The sequence below is a fragment of the Tachypleus tridentatus genome, chromosome 6, assembly GCF_004210375.1.
Source record: "Tachypleus tridentatus isolate NWPU-2018 chromosome 6, ASM421037v1, whole genome shotgun sequence".
NCBI lineage: Eukaryota > Metazoa > Arthropoda > Merostomata > Xiphosura > Limulidae > Tachypleus > Tachypleus tridentatus.
In genome coordinates this window covers 35,889,044-35,908,604 of record NC_134830.1, presented here as the reverse complement: position 1 = coordinate 35,908,604, position 19,561 = coordinate 35,889,044, and the positions used below count along the sequence as shown (strand labels likewise).

The 19,561-nt window shown below is 31.6% G+C and overlaps 1 protein-coding gene across 1 annotated transcript in view; it reads right to left on the bottom strand.

Moving 5' to 3' along the window:
• LOC143252246 (vesicle-associated membrane protein 7-like) overlaps positions 1-19,561 on the bottom strand; it is a 39,678-nt gene that overhangs the window by 11,863 nt on the left and 8,254 nt on the right. Inside the window, 7 exon segments of the mRNA XM_076504090.1 lie at positions 78-142; positions 145-169; positions 3,159-3,226; positions 7,013-7,103; positions 13,829-13,916; positions 15,695-15,744; positions 17,291-17,348. Coding sequence (XP_076360205.1) covers positions 78-142; positions 145-169; positions 3,159-3,226; positions 7,013-7,103; positions 13,829-13,916; positions 15,695-15,744; positions 17,291-17,348 — 445 coding nt within the window.

The following is a 19,561-nucleotide window of genomic DNA, read 5'->3' as shown; positions in this document are numbered from 1 at the left end:
AAAGAGTGAACTTCATGACACTTTTTTTGATAAAAAATTACACAAATTCAAAGATAAATAAATATAAATAAACTTACAATGACAACTATAGTGATTATTATGGTCAACTTGATGTTTTTTATTAACATGGATCGAGCTAATCCCGGCTAGTCTTTTGAAAGGTGACAGACTGTTGAAAGAAAGGAAAAAAAAAAGAAGAAAAATTCACTTATTAATATTTAAAGCTTAAATATACAGAAGAAACTTTATTCCTAAATAAACAACAAAATACAGTAAACACAAGTAAGATGGACAATCTGTTTAGAATTAAGCAGGAAGCAACAAAATGTGCTATCCATGCTCTGCCCACTACGGGTATTGAAACCCAGTATCTAGCAGTGCAAATCTACAAACACACCACTGTGCCACTAGGGGGCAAGATGGACAGCGTCACTATTACCAATGACATTGTTCAGTGTCAGGGTTAAAACCATGGAAAAATACGTCTGAAGTGGTGTTGTTGTTCAGAGTCAGTGAAACGTGAGCTCTTGTGACTTAACTGTCACATCAGCACTGTACCCAAACACCAGCATAACACACAATGTCCACAACACCCGTTAAGAATGTCCAACACTGGTTCTCAGTTGACCATAGCCCAAGTGGGCCAGCTGACTAACACTGGAGAGTGGCACTCCAAGGCTACACATCTATAGGAAATTAAGGCCAAACTGGCATGTTGGAGTTGGACCCCTCAACCACTAGGATCCTCTCCTCCTCTTCATGACATTCTTAATTCCCCCATTAGAGGTAAAGTGAAAGTAAAGAATCTTTCCTGGAAGGTCCCCTCACTATGAACAGGAATCCACCTCAAGGGACACAGTAATAAACTAAGCAAAAAAATGTTCTTTACAATCTGTATTTGCTTCTAAATAATCAGCAACCAAAAACTGATGAGGCCTAGTGAGATGTAACAAGGTAGAGACCACAAACTAAGCTAGCAGTTCCCAACTCCCAATCTGTAAGGTTTCAGCCAGTCTGCAGGAAACTTGAAAAATAAGTGCTTTATTATGTAACTACTAAAGTATATTGTTTTACAATGTAATATAAAAGTATTCTAAAAATTTAATATTGAAAAAAAGAGTTCCATGAAACCTGAAGATCAAAATAAGATGGCTCTCAGTCACAAAAAGTTTGAAAACAGTTGACCTAAGCTGTAAAGAAATAGCTATATCATAAATGAAGGCTGTTGTGAGTAAAATCACCCAATTCATATTCTAAAAGAAGTTGAATTATTGAACTTATCATTTAATTAAATAACTATTTCTAACAAATTATCAAGTTTTTATTGCTCCATTATACAAGAAAAACTGAAAAAAGTGTATAAATTTGCTTATTGTAAATTTATATAAAAAAATTAATATGTAGGTCTATCAAAAAACGACATTGTGTAAAACTGATAACTCAATAGCCATATCTACTACTTCAAATATCGTTTCTTGAAACTTGTGTCAACTTTACACCTAGTCCAAGACAGATTTGAATGTTATTACTTGGTTGTGTAGACCAATATATTTATCAATTCAGCCTTAAATGTACAAAAATAAAATAAAAATACAAAACCACTGCAGTTACTACAAACATAAGCTGCATTACCTCTGCCTCTTGCTCATTAGAACATGAGGAATACACAAAGTAATAATATATGAAGTCATATGAAACAAAAAGTTGGATATTAACCTTTGAAGTTTGTATCAAAAATTAAGATATTGGTCAAAGTATTTATTATTTATTACACAACATGTAGCTAATAAAATTGTCATAATACCTGGATACTATCCACACCATGAACAATATTTACGATTTCAGAGAAGAGCTTATTAATGCATCATATTCTTTAATTATCTTCCAAATACAAAAATTTTGGGATTATTCTATCAATCTTCTTTTGAAACCTCAAGAGGAGAAATAGTTTTTATAAAGTTTTAGCTCCTGTTTTTTTTTAAGCTTTGTCATTTTTCCTTTGAAAAATGTTTATTTCTTTTACTTTCTTTACAATTTATTTTTCATTAATTTATGTATTGCTGTTTTAAATGCATTTTTGTAAAGTTCATCTTAAATTAAAACCTTCTAACCTAAATTATTGTTTAGATTTTGTCTAAACTATATTATCCAGAACAACATAAAACTTTCTGGCATACAGGAGTTAATCATACTTTATTTGAATTTTCTGTATATACAAATGTAGCAGAGGTTGCAATGCATGCAAACATTTATATATTTGGTTCACGGCAAATGGTAGCTGAGTAAATTTACAACTGGAAAAACCTATAAAAAATACTTTTTCAAATAGAATAGCTTATACCACATAATTTTTAATGCTGTAGACTGTGGAGCTTAAGGATACAACCTTTTCAACCAATTGAGTTTTCAATGTTCTCCATTGAAGCAGAAGAATTCACACAGCACAAAATTTATATGATGGCAAAATTCTCAATCAAAAACCATTTTGTAAATGAGAAAGTTTTTCCAAATTGGACAGAAATGTGTTTTTGAAGCAATGCATATCTCCCAAAACTTTCAAACAGATAATAAACAAGGACTAGAATGTTATGAAAAAATCATAACCTAAATGCTCAAAATCGTTCAGCCAGATTTTGAAAAAAGCCATTTTCATGAAAATGTTGATAAAATCAACTTCAAACCTACTTATTCCATTCAATCACATACCTTTCACATACTCAAGTGAAGCATCAATATGATTTTGTTCTTTCAGTATATTCAGGAGTTTTTCTGAAAGTCAGTGTCCACACACAGTGTGGTCTAAGACTGACCTTACAATCCCTTGCAAAAGAAACTGTAGTGCTGGATAATAGCATGTAATTAGAATTAATATAATCATATAATCAACAGTCAAGTATTTAGTTCCAAGAGAAGGACATGACCTAAAATACTGTTCTTATACACTGTGATTAGTTTTCATACACTAAAGAAAACCACAGCTTTCACCAAAGAAAATTCAGTTTTGTTTATGGTTTACATATCATTAAACTTAATTTTGTTTTTAATTTTTATATACAACTCTTTTATAAGCATGCTTTATTTTCATAGAAACTTGCAATATATAAAACTTCTTTCTGAAGGTCAAAGATGTTTGTACATATGCATAACATAAAACCTACTGTGGCATTGAGGTTTTCTGTTTTATCAACTAACAGTTCTAGTCTCTCTCCCCTGCTTGCAACAGTGTCTGAAATGAGGAAAAAAAACATAAAACATACCAAATTAGTACAAGTTTCAATGACAATGCAAATGCAGACAATAAATACATAATATCTGAAGTACAGCATATTTATGTTTCCAAATTCATTTTGATATTTTAGTCACTTCTGAAGTACAGAAAATACTTAACTTCTAAGGCCTCATAGATTTTTTATAAATGGTTTAAATGTTTCAACAGCAAAGAAAAATACCAAAATTTCTAAACCATCTACTGTATTATAGGAAGTAAACTTTGATGATTCTGTGGTAAAAATGTAACCGACATTTAATTGTATACATCGCTGTTAGAAAATATTTCAACAATGAAAAAATGCATATGCAAAAGATATTCTTAGAATAAAATTATCTGGTGCTTTAAACAAATTGTTATTAGTTCTTAAATATAACACATTTATAAAAAGTTACTTACTAAATATGTGCACAATGTAAGTATAATAAAAATATATAAAACTGCATCTGTATTACATAAAGAGAGCAATAAAAGGTTTTTCTCATGTCATTTTTTATTGCCTTTATTTTACTTAGTATATTGATAGTTATTACTGCGAGGCATACGTGTAAGGATTGTTGGTAATTTTTAGATAAGTTGTCCCAAGAGACAAGTAAATGCCACTTTTCACCTGCCAGGTTGTAATGTGTATTTGCCCTGCATATCCTTATATCTGTATCATAATGTCATAATTAGAACTAGGTAACTTAGTTAATAAATCAATATAATGAATTACCTACAAGCACTCATAATACAGGGTGTTCGAAAAATCACTGTGCAGTTTTGAAAGCAGTGATAACAGCATTCATTCAGTCTATTTCAAGCCAGCAACTGATAGCGGTGTTTAGAAACAAAATAAGAAGGATCCAGGCCTGTATTGATGCTAACGGGGGTCACTTCAACATTGTTTATATTGTCATTCATATTTACCTCCTGCATTCTATATTGAAACATGTCTGTTAATAAATAATAAGTGCACAGTGACTTTCCGAACACCCTATATTTATTAGTAATACATTAAGTAATAAAGTTAGCAAAATTATGTTAAAATTGACAAAGTGAAATTAGTGTTTCTGATTATTACAGTTATTGATTATTAAAACAATCAATAAAAATTGCAATTATATTAATTGTCTTGAAAATAATCTAATAATTGAATTACAGTTAAATCAACTGTGACAAAAGTAATCAAATACATGAAAGTAGGGTTTCTCCAAATATTTCAACTACCTAAGCAATTAAAATTTTTCCTAACTTTGTCACCCTGTTTTTTTGTTATGGCCAAAAACTAGGGTTATCTACCACTGTCATTAATTTAGAACAATTGACTAGAGGGAAGGTAACCATTGAGCAACTTCTGCTGCCAGCCTTTTTAAATGTTATTGCCATTGAACTGTTACCCAGGGGAAAGGTAACCAGCTGGCAATATCCCCCATCAATGTTTTTCTTTTTTTTTTTTGCTTGCTTGCTTGCTTTGATTTGAGGAACATTATACTGACAAATTAATAAGACTGTAAGAATCAATTAGCAAATATCACTAGCTGACCAGCTCTTGTCAATAATTTAAATGTTGGGAAAACAAGGAACTTAAACTTGTTATATTATGTAGATATTAACAACAACACACACACAAACAACAGCAAGAGATGAATTCCTTTAAGCATATATTTGGATTTCACAGAACAGTTATTCTGAAGCTAAATATTTGTTACAATTGCAATAAATTACGTGTCTGCAGTATCTAATAATTTAACTTAGTATTGTTAAACTCCAATCAAAACATCATGTTCATAAAAAATGCATTTTACTTAAAATATAAATAGATTTATGAAAATATACATTATAACCATGTAGCTTATTTTAATAATTGATTTCAGACTTTTATGTAATATACTGAGGCACTGCTAAATATTTGGATGCCTCGTTTACTTATTTGTAATAATAAGTGAGTTTGTTTGTTTGTTTTGAATTTCGCACAAAGCTACTCGAGGGCTATCTGCACTAGCCATCCCTAATTTAGCAGTGTAAGACTAGAGGGATGGCAGCTAGTCATCATCACCCACTGCCAACTCTTGGGCTACTCTTTTACCAACGAATAGTGAGATTGTCTGTCATAATAAGTGAGATAGTTAGGTCTAAGTAAACATGTTTATAGAACAATAACAACTCAAGGAAACACGCCAAGAAACTTACTGCTGTATGTTTATTCTATAAAGAAGCAATGCCATTGAGGATAACAAAATATTTATTCAAGTTATGGATTAAGAGAAACCTGTTGAGAAATTTATATGTAAAAACGGCTTGTTTGGGTTGAGAAAATATTTTACATAGAGGAATGATAAAGCTAAACAATACATATATTTGTAAATACTAAGTGTCTAAAAGCTTAAATAAAAAGTGTTACAGGAAGTCTTAGTCTCAAATCTTTGTTTTAACTGTAAACATTCAAGATAGTGTCTGTATGTTCCAGTCGATCACTGCATTCTCACCTAAAAACAAATAAATCTTGTAACAACAGGAAGTATTAGTCAAAGCTCCAAATACAGAGCCAAAATAACCTTTTGGCCTACCTAAGCCACTCTTACAGCCTCTGTTACAATACATAACTGCTAAAAATGAACAGGGAAAACTATGGAGAAAAGAATAACTGATTTTTCATAACTTAAAAAGTTGGGCAGGTAGAAGTATCTACTTGCCCAAAACAGATTTTTAGCTGTCCCAGACCATCAGTCCATTACTGTTGAACATTACCATGTATACTTGTTTATAGATTATTAAACAAAGCTGTTTTTTAACTGAAATTTGTGTCTCAAATGGAAGACAAATAGATATGTTATGACAATATCTTAAGATTAAGATAGAAAACCAAATTTAATCAACTAATGCTCTAACACAGTTGTGGAGCTCAGAATGTTTGTTACAGATATGTTTAACTCCCTCCCACACTTGTTGATGTTTTTGTAATATATACTTGACAAAATTGTAAACAATTGGGACATGCTTTATCCTAAATAAAGTGTACTTTTCAAAGTTAAAAATGGTACTGATCAACCAATCTGTGGTCTTTGTGACAATAGTTCACATTTTACTGTCATGCCATTGTTGATTCTAAGCAGTGGCACCACCTTAGACATGTTTTCTACAGGTTTAGCCCTTACAATGGGCAATGTCATTGGCAATGGTGACATTGTCCAATTTGATTGTATTTTCAAACTTTTATGAGCCATTGGACGTTTTAATTTTATACAAGTCTTTTATCAGATTACTTGCACATTGTTTAGTTTTAACTTGATTAATTTTCACATTTCATAAATTTTACTTTTTAGGATTTTAATTGGTTGTTTGATGCAGATACCCACAATGATTTGTGCCAAAAGATGCCAAACAAATAAGCCAAAGTTTAATATTTTGTTGTTGCTTTAGTACACAATCAACTCCTGATTTAAGTCCATTAGCTTAGCATTAACCATGAGGAGATGAATGTTGTCAAACTGGATTATTTCATGACACAAAAATACCTATCATGTCTTTGACACTACTGTTTTGATAGTAGAAAACAAAGTTCTGTGATGAAATTTGTTACATACGACAAAAAAGATGACAATTTCTTCACAAGGCAAGCTCCAAAACCAAAAATATCCTTTTAATTTTTTTAAAACAAACTTCATCCATAAATGATATGATTGAGTTATAATAAATAATTTTTGTATGAAGAAGATTAATATATTATTCTAACTATAAATTTCAAGAATTTAACAAGCTTACCAATATTCTTAATCATAATATCTTTTAATTCATCTAGCTCTCCTTGAACTTTAGAGACATTATCCACATCCTTGCTGTCTGAATAATATTTCTTAGAGAGAAAAAAATATTACTACATACAAAAAATTTAATTTTGAATTAAAAATAAACATGCATTATTCAAATTATACTCTAACAATTATTACAAAGAAGTTAATTTTCCTATATTGAAACTGTATTTCCTATAGGCACTTAACTCCTATAACAAGATTAGCTATTCCCATTTAGTGTTGCTTTTTATATGTGAAATTTTTCTTTATACATTTCACAAGCCATTCACTTCCCCCCTTTGGAATTGCAAAATTTCCACATGTCTCTCATGCAAATCATCATGCATTACATCCTCACCAATAGGACCATGACATGCTCACATGATGCATGTAGTTCCCTCTACACTATTCTTCTGAACTATCACTTTGAAGTTTGACAGGAAATGTCAGCACTGAAAAAGTGGAAGGATGAAAAGTTGCAATGTCAGTACCTATGAAATATATTTTCATTATAGGAAAATTAAAACTTCTGATAAGGTACTTACCTCCTCTCCCAAGTTTAGCAAGAATCCCACACTGACCAGTGCTAGAGAATGACAGATGTTCCCCCAAAAACATCTGAAGGATACCCCTGAAAATGAGAGATTCAGACCTGAAGATTAGAAGAGGGGAACCACACCACTTATGTGGCAGGTATATTCTTTGCCCATTTATGGAATATGTAGTAGATACAGGAGGAAAATAAGAGGAGCACATCTGAGTGGGAGAGAGTGCAACAGAAAAGTAATTCTAACCATAGAAATATATTGCAACTCAATCCTACAATGAGAAAGGTGGGCTAACAAAAAAAATGTACTCCTGGATGTAGAGTGGCTGGGGCATGACAGACCATACTTGGTAATTCATCTACATACAAAACTTCCTCATGGGGTTCCAACATCTATGCAAGGGTAAGATAAGGATTATACCATCTTCACCTCAAACCAAAGAACCACTCCAATTCTCAGGTATGAAATAAGGGTTAGTTCTGAGCTCTCAATTCAAGTACTTAACATTTGGTGTTGAAAGGATGTTTATTACATAGAATCAACTACCCAAACCATGACATATGTTGGGACCATCCAAATAACAATAACATCCCTTTAAGTAATGAACAAGAGATAGTCAAGGACAGAACCTTAGCAATTCCACATACTACCATTGTGACCCACAACACAGATGGAGGAAATCAAGGGAGGATGATGCACAGTCCAAACCCCTGTGAGGACTTATGTTTATTGGTTCACTCTAATCAAAACCTCCTCATGGGTTCTCAAACAAAAGATGAACTGAAGTCTGACGTCTTAGTCCATTCCACTGGTTAACACAAATAGGAGGATATTACATTGCACCATCACACTACTCTGTAACTGAATGGTTATTATGTGGTAGACATTCAGCATGGTGTCTCCACAGTCACCTACCCCAGCAGTTTGAAACTAGAAAGTGGCAAGGATTCTCATACTCCAGTTAAAGAAAAGAGTGACAATGTGATGGAGAGTCTGGAGAAATGTCGTTACTGGAGACAGTGAGATGGGTGATCATGAAAACGTATTTTGAAAAGCAGACCATAGTAAGTTATTAACACCACCAATGGCAGGACTGGGCAGCATAACCTTCTGCTTTACCCACTCAGTCCATGTGTGGTACTGTCTAGGATGAGAATGTTTATGAAGCAAAATGTTGCAAGGTTAATCTGGTAGCACACTCCATCTCCACAGTAAGGGTGCAAAGCTATGGAAAATAAAATGCAAGTCAGCATGGCTGGACAGTGTAAATTTAGAGTTAAATAATACCTGGTTAACCACTACTCCCCACACACAATGGAATCCATGAGATAAAAAGTGGATACAGACCCCTTGAAAGAAAAAAAAAACATGAATTCAAAACTCGTCAGTTAGGGTTACAATGAAGTCTAAATAATAGGAAAAGGTCTTGAACAAAACTCTGACAAAGAGGAATTAAAATAAGATGAATATAATGGGAGATAAGCTTACTGGAAGTGTTCCACATGTTAGATTGCAGAATCTTCTCCACTGGATGACAAAGAAAAGAAAAGGAAAATATGAAAAGTTAGATATGATGGGATGACCTCCTGGAAGAAAGAAGGTAGGGATGAACCAAATGATGGATTTGGTTGGCAAGAGTAGAAAGAAGGAGTATAGCCTGGAAATAAAGAGTCAGCAATATCAATGTATAATCCAAAAGGTAGCAGTATGGGCTGTATAAAACAAAGAGCCTGAGTAGGTACAGAAGTTCATCTGGACGTGGTGAAGGGTACAGATGGGAAAGTGAAAGAAAGGAAATATGAAAAAAACACCCTTCCAAGGTGTCCAAGGTCCTCAAGAAAAAGGAACAATCCAGATGAAGAAAAGACAGATAAGATAATAAAAAATACATGAAACATCAATGGCAAACAAATCTGACCTTCAACAATCACAGGCTAAGAAAAAAAAGAAATATGTTTAGAAGGTAAGATAAATCATGAAACACAAGAAAAATGGTTCAAACTGAGGTAACGTAAGGAAATTTAGGACAACATTAATTTTTCAGTCTGGAAGGGCAGGACACCCGGGAAGGCAATGTATATAGAAAGACCACATGAGGATGGTAAAAATAGAGGAAGTATAGACTCTACAGTATTGAAAAAAAATGAAATGTTTAGGAAAAGGTTGCCCAACCTCCAGAAATTGAGACCAAAGACCCACAGTCAAAGAGTCAGATGAGAAATTCAGCCACATGAATCAAGGTAGTTATGTCAAGAGAAAAACCCCTGGTTGTAGATCAGCTTAAAATACCTTCCACTTGCATTGGTACACATCCATGGAAGATGAATGGACAAAACTAAATAACAAGAAAACAATTCGCAAAGTGAAACCAAATCATCTCGCCAAGAACCTGACAAAAGCCAGACATGAAAATGCATGATGTAAAGTTCTAAGTTCCTATTTTGTTATAAGAGTCTCATCAAACATATCATACACTGCTATTGGTAACAGAAGTGATGGAGAATTGGGATTTATGGTGGTATCAGAAATTAACCTCCCATAAAATATGTATTGCTCATGTTACAAAACTATTATATATTCAACTTTTTCATTTTTACAAGTGAACAACTGTGTAAGTTATAAAAGATAGCGAGGCAAAAGATTTCAGATCATTTGAAAATTCCAAAAGAAATACGACTCCACGGGGCTCAGTGGCAATCCTTATATGCATAGTGTAGACTCACTTGTAAACACACAAAAATGAAACTAAACTAAACAAAGTTACCACTCTATTATAGGAACCTGATATATACCAAACACTGCTGTCAAAAATATAAGGGAAAAATCATTAGAGTTCAACAAATAGTGTATCCCTTAACTTTTGAACACCAGTATATACAAGATAATGTAAGCTATGCCAATTAGAAATTATCGTCAAATGAAAAGACTAGTTTTACCAGAGGTTACATCAAGACTCACTTGCAAAACTATATATACATGATCTTGTAGTTCATATTTTAGTTGAAGCATATTTATTTGTACTTGGTTTAACAACATATTTTAAATTAAAAAAACAATTATATTTTCATAAACAATATTAAAAAAAACTTTTCATTCAAAGCCATTTAAATACCTGGGAAATTTAACCTATTATCTGAATGATGCTGTTAACTGTATATTAAATGTTATTAACAGATGCAAAATTCATTATCCAACAACAATCATTAAATATTTTCATCTTCCTAATTATTTGTATATTACTTATTTGTATCTTGTAGGATGAAACTGCTTTATATTTGAGAAAAATTAATAGCTAAGTAATAAAATAAATAATTATCAGAAATCATAAAAACAGTAGCTAAGCATTTCATCAAACAACAATCCAAAATCAAGCTGTAGTAAAAGAAACCTCTGGTTTCAAGATTACAACTGTAAAACTTTAAAGTTTACATACTACTGAAATAGTTACATTTTTCAATGAGTAAACCTCTTCACCAATTACAGTGTAGATTAATAATGTAAGAGTTCTTATAAACAGATATTTCTTATTTTGTAAATTTATGAATTTTGCTACATAAAATATTAAAAATATATTACAGTGTCTGGAAATGTCAAAGTTGATTACTAATGATGAGAATGGATAAAGACAGCCATGATCCACACATAAAATAAAGATATCATTGATTTATTAAAGCTTCTAATAAGCTTTAACTTTCTTTAGTATAGCTGATAAAATCTGAGATTTACAAATAAATTAATCAATTTAATTCAATCTAAGCAGTTGTAAGTAAAAGTATCAGGTTGAAGATGTGTATATGGACACATTACGATTTGTTTTAGATATAGAACTAAGTACAATACTTGGAATTCTTAAATCTACAGCACTGTAACTACACTAACAAAAAGTTGCACTTTCACTATACCAATGCTATTAAACATGAAGCACTACAATAACACTAAAGAAAATTCAGATATACAACTCTAAACTTTTATCCATATTGCCAATATTACACAAGTCTAAGTTTATGTATAGCATAAGGCAGTAATAATTGTAACACTAATAATTTTTAGTACAAATCTGGATAGGCCCACATCATGTTAATAATTAGCATTGGTCAAAATAGGCTATTTAACATTTCACTAGCCTTTAAACTGCACTAAGTAATTTTCTGCACATAGCAAGCACCAGTACTACAACTGGAAAGCATAAACTCCAATGCAATCATAGATCAAAGGCCCTCAACAACTAAAATGTCAAATGGACAAACTGAATACCACATTGCTCTCAGATTATATACTTTACAAACACACATGCAGAGCATATGCAAATATGAGTTCAGTAGAGCTGCTTTCAGATGCAGGCCCTCACTATTATTTCACCATTGTTTGGCAGTATTTTCTCAAACTTTAAAAAAAAAAGTAATGCAGGTGTGCAAATGTTTATATATATTTTCAAATGTTTTCACTTTTAGTATTTATATTTATGTTTGTTGCGAGTCCTAATGCCACTGACAAGTCTCATGACTTAAACTTGAAGGACCCATAGATCCCTGACGAAATCTCACCACAGACGAACAAACTGTGATAAATGAGCCCCCACTGACCAAAACCCACAGGTTAGCCACCAATACTGTTGCCAGTGTGACACTTAGTATTAAATAAAATGACAAAAAGAAAATCTACTTGTAGAAAGAAGGGGTAAGTGTTGGGACATGGAACAAAAATAAGTATCTTTAAAACAAACACACAACCAGTGAGAAAATAGTTGACTCCAGTCTCACAGATGTCACAGTCACTGGAAGATTTCCATACATTAACTGATGGAGAAAAGAGACCAGTTGTAAGTATTTGACAAACAAAAATGTGGGACAAAACAAGGTCTCTTTCCAAAAGATCCAAACAACATAGGAACCGCATGTGTAAATAAAAAGCCATGACAAAAAACATGCCTACAAGGATGCAATTAAGGCAAATGTATCCCAAAAAACCCTCAGGGTCTTAGTGGATCACCTCAGAGAAGAGAATTATAGGGTAAGTACAATAAAATAAAAGTGAGAGGAAAACGAAGGTTAAATAATCGGGTGTATCAGCACCCTCACATAACTGAAACAGGAAATGCCAGCACAAACCCCAATCGTGCAATGATGGAAACAAAATACTGAGAGGAAAAAGTATCATGTAAAAAGAATGGTAGAGAATTATAGGAAATCGAGGGGTTGGGATACTACAGAATCTATATGGACAATCATGTCCAAAAAAGCTACATTGGGCCTAACAAAACACAGACTAAGAACTAGGGAAGTCATACTTCATCATCCCAAACAGGTTTGGTTTCTTCGGAAGGAAGTTATGCAACATCAGGAGAAAAAGGTTGGCTTAAATAACAATCAATCTTTTGATAAATAATCCCTGATAATTCCAAAGTCATGTTCACCACACTTGAAGCCTGAGTAAAAGTGCTGGCAGAAGGTAAAACCTCTGACACTGTAGCTTGCACTTTAGAATTTATAATGCAAATAAAAACCAAGCACAGCTGTGTTGGTAAAGAAAGAAGAGCACAGAGAAATGACCAAGTTCTGTAACTGGTTAGAAAATTAAATAATACAACTAGAGAATGAGGTAAAAACAAAAACTATTTAAGTAGAAACCTGAAAAATAATTAATATTAAAATGCAAACTTTTAAAGAAAGCACCAAATAAAACATCTGAAAAGAGACACTGCTGTATGAAAAAAAAAGTAGAACAGCACAGAGAGAGTCACAAGAGTCATGTGTCTAGGGAGTGCATCTATTGGTGGAGGTTTATTGCATGAAAACTTGCATCTGAAAATCTTTTAAACCTTGGGAACCAAGGAGTATGTGGGAGTGATAGATTTGTTACATGCAAAAAAAAAAATTTGTAAATAGAGGGCAACAATGAATGTGAACAGCTATGGATTTCAGCGAAAATAAGGTACTATGTCAGAAAAAGATACAAACTTTCTAAGACTCTCCTATAATATCAATGTTTGCAATGAAAATTATAGGAAATAATACAAAAATAGTTTAAACAGTTTTAATATGTCATATGTACCCAAATGAAATCCCATTTTTATGCCATAAAGATGCCCAATTAATTTAGTTATCTTCACACTATCATTGTTGCAAAGATTTGGACAGATTATTAACTAACTTCTGACTAAAACAAAACTACACAGATCATAAATAAAAATCAACATAATAGTTTAATTTTTTTTAAACTAACATAATTCTGATTCTTACCATTTGATTAGCAAGAGATCTTGAAAAGTCACTATTCATGGCATAAGGTAAAGCAGTATGTGCTTGAACTCCATATGTTGTCTTGAATCTGATGCAAGTTATAAGAATAAATGTTAAGGTGTTTTTTTCTGTAGCACTGTGAAACAAAACTCATATTTTTAAGCTTCAATGTTTTTCTTTAAATATGACACTTTTCTTTCACTCTGTTGGAATTCTAACAGTCAAGTATTTTAAGGTAATTTTCTGTTGAAATTTTTCAAATCAGTCAAAATGTACTGAGGTCATCTTGCGTTGGAACCTTTTTTTCAAAATTAAACAGGTATATAAATGTCAGCTTCTGTTTCAAACCTTTTTATCAGCTAAGTATATTAAGAACACCTTTTGGTTCCTAAAACTTATTCTGTTAATATATTAGGTCGTGTTCCAATTAACCAATGATAGTAAGTATTAATGCAGTAACAAAACAAAAACTATTCCCATAGAAGTTAATCTGTAGCATTAAATAATACATAAGAATAAAATAGCCATATGCATGAAAACACTTCTTAAATAGTCCAAATTTATTCACCTCTATCATATTTAGTGCTATACAATTATTTCTCATGATGTTCACACAGGTTTCTTGACATATGACCCCCATATTTCAGCTTCTCTTCAACTTAGATACGATGTTATGAAGTCTTGTATGAAGACATTCTACAAAAACCTCATGGAAACATTCAAAATTGTGGATTTGACATTACGGTAAATGATGGAGAAATTCTGACATTGTATTTACTTTTTAAACAGTAGGCTCAAACAGAATGAAATCTACATGAAAGTTCCTTATAATTAGAGTGGTCTAGCATATTAGAATTACTTTTTATAATTATCCTATCCATATATGTGGAAACCATGAAAGTTGTATCAAAATTGTGTTTGATAAAATACAGCACCTTCTACAGAAAATAGAAATATTCATTATTTTATTTCTGTTAACCTAAAATTGGTGTAATAAAATTCAGTTCTATCATCTTATATTTTCAATGGAATACTATTTGAATACCGATTTTGATGCTGACTTTGGCCATTTACCTTGCTCATTTCCCTTCTGTGTACATGTGTGTCAATTTAATCCTAATTTAACACGAGTAGGCTTTCACAGCTTGTGGCAGATAGATTAAAACTACCATATTTTCTGTCCCTTTTTTTTTGGAAATAAAAGTATACAAAACCACAACACTGTATATTTATGCTCAACCAGGAGTTAAAGGCAAAATGTTATTGCACTGATTTTTGTTTTGCAATGTTTTCAGAAAATGTATGGCTTTATACTAAGATTTCATTACAAAACATTATAAACAGAACATTATATTCCTATGCTGAACCATCCACAAATCAAAACATTATTTTTAAACCATCTTTTAGGTTAAAATATCTCTTAACACAAAGGCTTATCTACTTATCACTCATTTCTTCTGTATTGTATATAAATACACATATGGTTACTGTAAAACCATCAATATGAGAAAAACTAAAACTTCATTTGTTGGAAATAAGTAATTCTTTCTTGTTAAAATAACAGCTAACAATATTTTTTGCTACCCTAACACCAAAGTGCATATATGTGGCAATGCTTACTGGAGATATTTACTTAACTGAATGAATAATCGTCATTATTGAAATGTGGTAGCAGAGTTTAAGAATTATATACTTACCATTAATAGTAACTACTGCAATTTAGAAACTCAATGTTAAATATACTGTCAGATCATAATATAAACTTAAATCAGCTACTGGAAGAGAATCACTAACGAATGTTTTATATTAAAAACTGTTCACGCTTGACACCATTTAATTCTTTCAAAATGAAACATTTCAACTTACCTTTGTCTGATATCACCGAGAAAAGCAAATGCTCTAGATCTTTCAAATTCCTATAAATATTTAAGAATAACTGTTTTTATGATACATCATAACAAACAAAAATCAACTATGTTAATTAACTATTGATTAAGTATATTCTAATGACTATCAAGTTTAATACTTTTATCATACTCTTGGAGCAAACCAGTATAAAAATCATTCTATGTTATGACAAAATATCCCGCTACATAAATTTTTATTCTTCAGAAAAAAATTATCAAAATTCTTACTTAAACATTTTACCAAGTCATCCTACAAGTAATGTCTGAAAACTTAATACAGAAAGTGCATCATCATTCCTGTCTTTGTAGAAGGCTTTAATGACTAAAATATGTAGTAGAAAGTGTATAAAAATGTTCAGTCAAATAAACTAACCTAACTCCACTTTTAAGATCATTAATCAAATAAAGCCTTATGAAGATGGATGTGTCTTAGGAGCACATTAGGCATATAATGCTTTATGAGTTTAAAAATAAAAAGGCAATAGTGCAGCAGAAACTACACAAAACATTTAAGGTGTTTACGGTACACAGTCTCTCAATGAAAGAAAATGTCTAAGTTCAGACCAGGTGACTATAGCTTAAGTGACGCACCACATTCAGGTCGTCCTGTTGAGTCTAATGATGACTTGCTGCTGGCTGCACTTGATGAAGACTGTGCTGTAACAGTTGAAGAACTAGCACAGAAGCTTAGTTCAACCCATTCAACAGTTCACCATCATCTGCAACAGCTTGTAAAGGTGTCAAAACTTAGAAAATGAGTCTACCATGATTTGACAGAAGCCTACCTTAGAGCAATAGTGGACATTTGCACTTCTCTGCACTCTTGTGAACATTACTCACCTTTTCTGGACAGGTTAGTGACTGGAGATGAAAGTGCATATTTTATAAAAATGTTAAGCACCTCAGATAATGGCTCAGTGCAGGTAAACTGGCTAATGCACAGCCCAAAATGGACCTCTATTCTAGGAAAGTCTTGTTAAGCAATTGTTGGGATAGTGTTGGTGTGATCCACTTTGAGTTGCTGCCACTCGATGTAACAAATACATCAGACTTCTATTGTCAACAGTTAAAGTGCTTGAATGTTACAATGAGAGAAAAGAGGTCTGCTTTGATCAATCGTAAAGGTGTTGTGTTACACCAGGATAATGAATGCCCCATAGAGTACAGATCACATCTGCAAAGATCGAATAGCTAGAGTGGGTAAAACTTCCACATCATCCTTATTCTCCATACCTTGCCCCATCTGATTGTCATCTATTCCGATGTTTGCAGAACTATTTTGATGGAAAAGAACTTGGAATACATGAAGATGTCAAAACTACCCTCTCTAGATTCTTTTCCTCAAAACCCCAAGAATTTTATAGAAGTGACATTCAGAAGCTTGTGAATCATTGGCAGGAAGTAATTAATAATAATGGAACATTCATTATTTATTAAATAACATTAAAAGCATTTGAAATACTTTATTTTTCTGAACCTAAAATCAGACATTACTTAAGGGATGACCTGATATTTTAAGAAAAATAACAAAAAATGCTGAAAATGTTGAACTTACATCATCAGTTATGCACAAGTAAATGATAGAGTCATCCCAAATGTAATGAAACAGATAGCTGAAAAAAAAAGAAAATAAGCAGCACCTATGAATATATTGAAACATTTTTATATTTTACACACACAAATTTCTTACTAGTTCTAACAAACATAATGCTTTGACCCACACATTTCTTCACTACACAAACACTAAACTGCAGTTATCTACCAGAACTACTCTACAAGTAACATCAGAATAACTATCCATAAAAACTAGCAGAAATGATCCAATTTAGATATCTACATTATATCTGAAAAGTACGAAATCTAATATTTATTAACATTTACAATGGTTATGAAGTTTTATGCTTGAAAGTGTGATTTAATTATTTTTATCTAAAACAAATCTATATTAAGCAAGTATACAGAAACAAAAACTACTAAACAAATGTAAAAGATGTCAAAGTATAGAAGGTCATTAAAGCACAATGCAAAACTCACTAAAATTACAAAGGGAGTGAAATATGACATTACATCTAAAAAAAATTATGTATATAACTTCTAGTTTTTTCAGTAAACTGACCTTTTTAGGTAAAAGATAAGACCTAAAACAGTATTTTGAGGTTTATCCTCATTCACGTGAAACTAGCTACATAAAGCCAGAAAAACATGTATACAATTTTAAACATAACATTATATATTTTCACAGAATAGTCTATATACACAAACTGTTTCCCTCTCTGCTATTAAATGTTTCCCACAAGAAATTCTGTAAACCACATGACACTATTTAAAATATTAGGTGTCTAAGAGTTAGTGGAGTTTAGAAGTAACATTAAAATTAAAGTCCAAAAATTAAGGTTTTTAGCATTTTATATTAACATAAACAAATAAATGATCATTTTTAAAATGGTAAAACAGTTAACTTCTGATGTCTTTTAAATTCTCTTAAAACTTCTCTCCCACAAAAAATGTAAAAAACAAAGCAAAGAAATAACAATAAACAGAGCTAATGAATTCATATATAAACCAGTCAAATTAGTACCCATATTTAAGTTGCTACTACTTATAGTTCTTCAGTGTCATTAATGAAGGGAAATGGGCCAATTGTACACTATAGATTATCAAAGTTGCTTTAAAAACACAACCTTTTTTGTTTATGATAATTCTCTGATGAAAATAATTGCACTTAATATCTTAAGCACACACTTACTAGATAAGTATCCAATCAATGACATTGTCACAGAAAAGGAAAAAAATATTTGCATGCCCATATCAGTACCAAAATATTCTAACTGGAAATATATATATATTGGCATACTATCTCTTGTCACAATCCAAAACTTTGGATTAATAACTTTTGAGAAATATAATCACTTCACAGTGAACCTATAGTGTACCCAGAATTAATTATATCTTATTGAACAAAAATTATTTAATATGTTTATATTTTCCTACATGTAGACAATTTTACAATATACCAGTGGTTCCGAGGCTAGAATACTAAGTATTCTCATAACTCTCTTCAAATGATTCCTGTCCATGTAGCATGCTAATTTCTACATTTTCATCAATTTAAAACGTAAAACAAAATATGAAAACTTACTTCATCTACTTCCAACCAATCCATTTTTATCATTCAACACAAAAGCTGCTGATAATGGAGTAAAATTTCCTGAAACCTTACTACCCAAGGACTTTTGTTAAAATAAGAAAAACACCTAGAACCTTAATATCCATGGACATTGCAAAGGAAAGTGCTTTGCAATAATCAATATAGAACTAATTTTCAAAAATATTATTGAATATCCAATTAAAATTAAAGTACTTAAAGAAGAAAAAACAAAGCCCAAAAGAACATCAACTGTGTTAAATTTAAATAATTCACCCTAGTGTTGTTTCTCTCTCTTACTTTTAAATAATTTACTTCAAAATTCTATAAGGCTGCAAAAGTTTCACTAACTTTACACCCTTCACTAAGCTTGAAGTTTGATTACTGTTTTAAGCATGAATTTTGCAAGATATATTTAAAATGTTTGAGTGTAAAAAAAAAGAAGAGTACCAACTATAATGGATTTAATGTTACATATTTATTTTAGTCCCTATGTTTGTTTCAGTTTGATGTATGCAACATATTTTTGGATGTGCATTGCACAAGTTTTGTCTGTTCTATAAATTTGTAAAAGATTCTTGAGAACAAGAATCAACAACATGTAGTTTGTGTGTTTTTAAACACTGTTAAATGTTCGCCAATCTTGGGCAAGTATATAAAAGCAAGTTATCACAATGTGTC